An 8094-nucleotide genomic window follows, 5' to 3' on the forward strand; every position below is an offset into this window, starting at 1 on the left:
TCTCTCTGTTTCATTTTAATAAGAACCTTACAAATTCTTAATAACAGACAGTATTTTAATTGAATTGGTTAATGAACATGAGAACATAATTCTCTTAACAGTAGTATATGGGGCTTTGGTGACAAAATGGATGGCACTGTGATAGCCTGCATCCAATTTGCTGAGTAGAGTGTTGGAGTCTATTTTGTAAATTACATCGCCGAAGTCAAGGATCGGTAAGATAGTCAGTTTTACAAGGTTATGTTTGGCAGCATGAGTGAAGGAGTCTTTGTTGCAAAATAGGAAGCCAATTCTAAGTCAGAACCGTAGCGATGCTTGTCGGGCAGGCGGGCAGCAATCGGTTGAAGAGCATGCATTTCATTTTACTAGCATTTAACAGCAGTTGGAGGCCACGGAAGGAGTGATGTATGGCATTGAAGCTCGTTTGGAGATGTGTTAACACAGTGTCCAAAGAAGGGCCAGATGTATACAAAATGGTGTCGTCTGCATAGATGTGGATCAGAGAATCACCAGCAGCAAGAGTGACATCATTGATGTATACAGAGAAAGAGTCGGCCCGAGAATTTAACCCTATGGCACCCCCATAGAGACTGCCAGACGTCCGGAGAACAGGCCCTCCGATTTGACACACTGACCTCTATCTGAGAAGTAGTTGGTGAACCAGACGAGGCAGTCATTTGAGAAACCAAGGCTATTGAGTCTGCCGATAAGAATGTGATGATTGACAGTCAAAAGCCTTGGCCAGGTCGATGAAGACAGCTGCACAGTACTGTCTTTTATCGATGGCGGTTATGATACCGTTTAGGACCTTGAGTATGGCTGAGGTGCACCCATGACCAGCTCGGAAACCAGATTGCATAGTGGAGAAGGTACGGTAGGATTCGAAATGGTCGGTTATCTGTTTGTTAGCTTGGCTTTCGAAGATTTCAGAAAGGCAGGGCAGGATGGATATAGGTCTATAACAGCTTGGGTCTAGAGTGTAACCCCCTTTGAAGAGGGGGATGACCACGGCAGCTTTCCAATCTTTGGGGATCTCAGATGATACGAAAGAGAGGTTGAACAGGCTAGTAATAGGGGTTGCAACAATTTTGGCGGATCATTTTAGAAAGAGAGGGTCCAGATTGTCTAGCCCAGCTGATTTGTTAGGATCCAGATTTTGCAGCTCTTTCAGAAGATCAGTTATCTGGATTTGGATGAAGGAGAAGCGGGGGGGCTTGGGCAAGTTTCTGCGGGGGGTGCAGAGCTGTTGGCCGGGGTAGGTGTAGCCAGGTGGAAAGCATGGCCAGCTGTAGAAAATTATTATTATTATTTTTTTTTAGATTTATCGGCGGTGACAGTGTTTCCTCGCCTCAGTGCAGTGGGCACCTGGGAGCAGGTGCTCTTATTCTCCATGGACTTTACAGTGTCCCAAGACTTTTTGGAATTAGTGCTACAGGATGCAAATTTCTGTTTGCATGGCAAGTCTTAGCCACAGGATGTTTTTGTGCTGGTCAAGAAAATTATTTTAGAGCAACCAGTCATCCTCTATTTAAGATGGGAGGAAAGCACTTTTCAAGTCATCCTCTAAAGAAGGGATGAGGTCAATATCCTTCCAAGATACCCGGGCCAGGTTGATTAAAAAGGCCTGCTCCCTGAAGTGTTTAAGGTAGCGTTTGACAGTGATGAGGGGTGGTCGTTTGACCGCGGACCCATTACGGATGCAGGCAATGAGGCAGTGATCGCTGAGATCCTGGTTGAAGACAGCAGAGGTGTATATTTAGAGGGCAAGTTGGTCAGGATGAAATCTATGAGGGTGTCCATGGTTACAGATTTAGGGTTGTACCTGGGAGGTTCCTTGATAATTGTTAAGCACATCCCCAGTTTAGGTCACCTAACAGTACGAACTCTGAAGATGGATGGGGCAAACAATTCACATATGGTGTTCAGGGCACAGCTGAGGGTTGAGGGGGGTCTATAACAAGCGGCAACGGCGAGAGACATTTCTGGAATGGTGGATTTTTAAAAGTAGAAGCTCGGATTGTTTGGGCACAGACCTGGATAGTATGACTTGAACTCTGCAGGCTATCTCTGCAGTAGATTGCAACTCCGCCCCCTTTGGCAGTTCTATCTTGTCGGAAAATGTTGCAGTTGGGGATGGAAATTTCTGAATTTTTGGTGGCCTTCCTAAGCCAGGATACAGACACAGCTAGGATATCAGGGTTGGCGGAGTGTGCCGAAGCAGTGAATAAAACAAACTTAGGGAGGAGGCTTCTGATGTTAGCATGCATGAAAACAAGGCTTTTACAGTTACAGAAGTCAACAAATGAGAGCGCCTGGGCTACAGGGCCTGGGTTAACCTCTACATCACCAGAGGAACAGGGGAAGAGTAGGATAAGGGTTCGGCTAAAAGCTATAAGAACTGGTCGTCTAGTGCGTTGGGAACAGAGAATAAAAGGAGCAGATTTATGGGCGTAGTAGAATAGATTCAGGGCATAATGTAAAGACAAGGATATGGTAGGATGAGAGTACAGTGGAGGTAAACCTAGGCATTGAGTGATGATGAGAGCGGTTGCGTCTCTGGAGGCGCAAGTTAAGCCAGGTGAGGTCTCTGCATGTGTGCAGTGTGGGACAAAACAGCTATCTAAGGCATTTAGGGCAGGGCTGGGTGCTCTAGTGAAATAAAACAATAACCTAAACAGCAGTAGCCAAGGCATATTGACATTAGGGAGAGGCATGTGAAGCCAAGTGATCATAGGATCCAATGAACAGCAATAGGTAGTCGCTACTATGCTAGGCGAGCTGGAGACATGGCGATTCAGAAAGCTAGCGGGCTGGGGCCAGCAGATGGATCAGCGGGCTCCACGTCGGCAATAAAGGGTCCAGGCCAATTGGCAAAAGAGGTACCTAGCTCGAGGCTAGCTCAAGGCTAACTGGTGCTTGCTTCGGGGCAGAGGCGTTAGCCAGGAGTAGCCACTTAGATTGCAGCTTGCTAGCTGCGATGATCAGGTGTAATGGTCCAGAGCTTGCAGCTTGAAGACCGCTAGCAGTGGCTGACCACTAGCTAGTAGCTAGTAAGCTGGCTAGCTTCTGATGGGGGTTCCGGTTCTTAAGTATAAAAATAGCAGATCCGTACCACATTGGGTGAGGTTGCAGGAGAGTATACTCAGTCCGTTAATGGAAAGTGAGGAATAAAAAATGAGGAAAATTATTATTTACAAAACAAACACACGTCTGACTGCTACACCATCATCAATAAGGAAGAGCAGCCTTTACTGCCAAACGGTAGTCTTGCTAGCCTATTCTACTCCTTGCAAAATAATGTACCGGGATTGCCTTCTTTAGGTAACATGTCCTCATTTAAGCATAATTTTTAGTTTGCTGCGACTAGCTGATCGATGACCACTATGGGCGGACTGCTATCAATTTAGTTAATATGTTGAAATATATCAAATAAAAAGTTATACATCATTTTTTTTAAATTACCTCTAGAATGTAATGGATACAGCTGGTGTCCAACTCGTAGAATATACTCAAGATATTCTTGATTGGAAAACTAGCTTGGCAATGTCAGTGATATATTCTTCTAGACAATGTATAAATTCAAGTCTCCACAGATAGACACTCAAACCACATGTCTTCCTACACTTTATGCACTTCAGCCATACCCTAATTGTACACCCCTAAATCTACATAATTCTTTGTCATAACTGTAAATAACAGTCATTAATGCAATTGAATCAGTAACCATCAATTCACTTTCAATTCAAGATAAATGTGATTTCATTTCATATATTTAAAAACATTATTGTAATATAAGTAACACTTTATTTTAAGGTAGACCTACACATAGCCATTATTTTGTAGTTTATATGTACAGTACCAGTCAAAAGTTTGGACACCAGTCATAGTTTTAGTACTAAAACTAGTACTAGTTTTACTTGTAGAATAATAATGAAGACATCAAAACTATTAAATAACACATATAGAATCACATAGTAACCAAAAAAAGTGTTCAACATATCAAAATATATTTTATATTTGAGTTTCTTCAAAGTAGCCACCCTTTGCCTTGATGACAGCTTTGCACACTCTTGGTATTCTCTCAACCAGCTTCATGAGGTAGTCACCTCATGGACAAGAACAAATTCTTATTTACAATGAAGGCCTGCCCTGGCCAAACCCTAACGACGCTGTGCCAATTGTGTGCCGTCCTCCGGACGTGATTAGGAGTCCCATAGGGCGGCACACAACTGGTCCAGCGTCGTCCGGGTTCGGCCATCATTGTAAATAAGAATTTGTTCTTAACTGACTTGCCTAGTTAAATAAAAATGTAAGCGCTTTCATTGTCTGCTTATATGCACTCTTTATTTATCCTACAGTTCCTACTTGGTGTGCCAGCTGAATACTGTAAGAACAGCCAATGTTCTTAATTATGTTGCTGTACATTTCAAAAGTGCTGAACAAATAATTATATTTACCTCCGTCCTAGCTTCATGTCTTAATCGTAATTACGGATTGCCTCTTATCTGCTCGACGTTCCCGTATGCCATAGTTTGTACATCTCAATTATCAGTAGAAACCACATTTGTTTAAGCAAGTCAGCCATATAAGATGTTTTTAAAAAGGCAATAAATGAGACAATGAACTATTCAGCTCCCAGACAACGCTCCGCTGATAGCGGTGGTAAGGATTCACTCCACGGTGCTGAAAGGTAAGCTCTGCTGTTGGGACAGCTTTAAAGGGAAAGGGATATCAAGTCAGTTGTACAACTGAATGCATTCAACTGAAACGTGTCTTCCGCATTTAACTTCTCTGAATCAGAGGTGCGGGGGGCTGCCATAATCGACATCCACATATTTTATGTAGGCCCTAACAGTCCGTGAGCACCGTTTGTCACCATTACAGCGCAATTAATGTATTGTTTAGTGGCTTTGCTGGCATTCATCAACCACAAGATGTACATGCTAAAATAGCCACAGCACGACAGGCCCCATGGAAACATCAAATCTGTAGGTAAACTTTCCAGATGTCGACAAGTTAAAATACGCTAGACAAGGTGGGATATTTATCTCAGTAAAATAATTATGCGAGAAATGGTGGAAACCACCATAACGAAGTAAACATTCTGTGGTCCTCCCATTAAGGCTTGGGAAAGCATGCAGTTTAATAGGCTACAGATAAATTATGAAATTCATAGGGTGGTGTAAGTGCACGTTATGAGCTTGATGCTCCTTTCCAATAGAGGTTCTTATTCTGGTGACATGTTCGGCTGCCATTTGTCAAATAATCTCATATTTATCCATAATAATTTAATTGTGAAGGTTACCTACCCGCATTTTATCTGCTTGTTTAGTCCCGCAGTGAAGCGTTCAAAAAATTGTTACGGCATGACTTTGAAGACACCAGCAAATCAGCTCACGTTCTGGCCCCTGACCATCCGGTCAAGAAAATAAACATCTGCCCCTGGCTGAATATAGTTCATGATCCCTGGTTTGACAGATGGCAGCTGCAGAAGCTTCCTTGATCAACAAAATATTATACCATTCGATACACTGGGTTGAATGTGTCCTTCGCTAACAAATAAGCGTTTAAAACTTATTTTATCCAGGGTCTCCCATTTTCCACCCGTAGAAGTGGGTGATTGAGAGGTAGTCGCACGTGACTGTGGTCTAGAATCAACTACAATGTCAGCCACAGTTGGAAAAATAGGTCTGCCCCATGTTTCCAATTAAAAATATGGTCACACTTCAGAATAGGGAAGAGTTACTATGCCCATTGAGACAGCATACACAGAATGAGTTTCCACTAATTAGTCCTTTGACCAATCAAAGCAGATCTGAAAACCAATTAAATTTTTTACTTTATTTGTCTGCTTGTGTAAACACAGCATAGGAGTGTTTTCTGTTTAACTTGCTCTTTAAACTATAAGTATGCCTTTGTTATCGATAAAAGAGGGTATTAAGGATTGGCCAGAACTACATTACTTGTGTTTGCATAACAAATCACTTAATTCCTAATAAACCTAAGACCCACAAATATTGCTAATATGTATACCTTAAAATAAAGTAAATGGTTTAATAGAACAATGTGTTGACTAACTTAACATATACCCACCTTTTTGAACCCGTTGATGAGATTAACATAATCACTGAATACAATGGCAAAAATGGATCATCCTTCTAGTGATCTCAGTAGACCATTTTATTGTTCCATAGAAACAGACAATATGGACAGACATTATGGTGTAAATTGAGCTGCTTCACATGGGGTGCTATTTCACATGGGGAAAGGGGGTGACCGCTCAGCATAGTGATGAAATCAATGTGCAGGCTCTGAAATAAAATAAAAACAAGTGTCAATGCATACAGACTATTGCAAAATACTTAAAATGTATGATGTTGTTCAAGTTAGCTTATTAAATGTCAGGTGTTACACTACCTACTGCAGCAACATAGGCAGTAAGATAGCCGCAATGTCATCTCATGAAATGTTGGTTAATACATCATAAACGTTGTGTTTTTATTGATTCCATGAACATGCTCATGTATTGCTGCTTTAACATGCACATCTGCCATGTAGGTATCCCAGTAAACTTGAATAACATGAAATTCCAAATAGAAAACATGTTGCACTTACTTCCTTTAACTGCTTTCTTTCCTAAAGTTAGAAAAGGGAGAAGGACACATGTTAAAAAGCAAACTCATACATTATCCAAATACAGGTGTACTAGCCCTGTACAAAGTTAATACGCGCCATTAAAAAGCCAATTCTGAAATTGCAGTAGTGTTCTGCTGCTGCATGATACAGTTTCTCCAATCACTGATGTAAAGATATTGTTATGTTACTAAAGTTGATCCTCTTCAAGTCTGGTGTGCCTTACCAAGAATGAAAGATAATGCATCACACATTATTGCCCACAGCCACTATCTATTCAAATGAATGAAGACATGTCGTACAGTACTACGATTTCAGAAGTTTGTGTCAAACTTATTCAATTTAGCAGTAGACAGCTCACCCCCATAAGAGACTTTGTAGTACAGGTATGTCATGACACCCAGGCCGACCCACATCTCCTGGTACGCCCCAGTGTAGTAAGGGCTCATCTTGGCCCACCAGCTTGAAAATACACGTCCTGCCATCTGTGTGAAAAATAACAGAATTCTGTCAAATAGATTTCTTTTCCAGTCAGAAAAACAGGGTCGGTCCAGCAATGGAAGGAAATGAACTTGGAACAAGTGTACCTTAGCAGTACCACTACAGCTGTCTAGCTTGTAGTACGTGGGAGGTGAAAGACGCCTAGGTGAAAGATTGTTAGCTAGCGTTAGCTGTATAGCCGAGCAAGCAACATGGTATATGCCCACCGAACAGAACTACCGTTGAAGCAGAGGACGTCGCATGACTTTCAACCATATCCGCCTCCTTAGCTAACGTTACCCAGTTGTCCTGATACATGGCTGTTATAAGTGTCAACTTACGTTATCAAGGCACACTAGTTAGTATGTATGTCTATGTCAAAAGTAACAGCAAAAACTAGCTAGCTACATTTACAATCACGCAAGGTTAGCTTGCTAAATTCCTGCAACTAAATGTTAGCCGGTTTGCTCGCTAACGTTGGGCCTCATGCAGAGGTTGTCGTCATGGCTGGCACGCGTAGGTAAACCTGATATATATTTTTTAAACAAGGTAATCTGACATAATTAATTGATATTTTTTGCACGAGGTATTGGTTTGCAGACATAATAAAATATCTTTGTAGGGCCTTACCTTCAGTATGTGATGCCCGGTGCGAAGAAGGTCACTTTCCAACGAAAACAATGTATAGTGTGTCGCAGAGCGTGCTGGGATATCAGTTTTCTTCTTTTGCAGCAAGCAGAGAAATAGTAGAATGCACATACAGATTTAGCCACATCGCCACCCCTTGGTAGCAAAGATTTTATCATCCAGCAAAAGCACTCGACCCACCGATATAACATAGAAATTCTGCTGTTTCATTAACTTGTCCAGTGATTTTTTTGTCGACATTTAGAACGTTTGCATAGAAAATAGACGTGACAGTTGCCTTTCCATTTAACTATATTGTCTCGATAAAGACAACTAGAGGTAATTGTCACAAGA

General features: G+C 41.7%; 1 protein-coding gene across 1 annotated transcript; it reads right to left on the minus strand.

The window, feature by feature from the left end:
- Window positions 1-6150: 6150 nt before the first annotated feature.
- atp5mj (ATP synthase membrane subunit j) lies at window positions 6151-7843 on the minus strand. The gene is made up of 4 exons (XM_064925059.1): window positions 7744-7843; window positions 6995-7118; window positions 6616-6636; window positions 6151-6311 (listed from the first exon to the last, which is right to left on the minus strand). The coding sequence occupies exons 2-4, from the start codon at window positions 7116-7118 to the stop codon at window positions 6298-6300; spliced, it is 159 nt and encodes a 52-aa protein (XP_064781131.1). The 5' UTR covers window positions 7744-7843; the 3' UTR covers window positions 6151-6297.
- Window positions 7844-8094: the final 251 nt, after the last annotated feature.

The sequence above is a fragment of the Oncorhynchus masou genome, chromosome 19 (genome assembly GCF_036934945.1).
Source record: "Oncorhynchus masou masou isolate Uvic2021 chromosome 19, UVic_Omas_1.1, whole genome shotgun sequence".
In the NCBI taxonomy this organism is placed as follows: domain Eukaryota; kingdom Metazoa; phylum Chordata; class Actinopteri; order Salmoniformes; family Salmonidae; genus Oncorhynchus; species Oncorhynchus masou.

Bases quoted from the DNA above. Each gene is read 5' to 3' on its own strand.
- atp5mj (XM_064925059.1), bottom strand. From the start codon at position 7,118: ATGGCAGGACGTGTATTTTCAAGCTGGTGGGCCAAGATGAGCCCTTAC. The intron at 6,637-6,994 runs GTGAGCTGTCTA...TTCTAACTTTAG, and splicing joins CTACAAAGTCTCTTATGGGG to GAAAGAAAGCAGTTAAAGGA.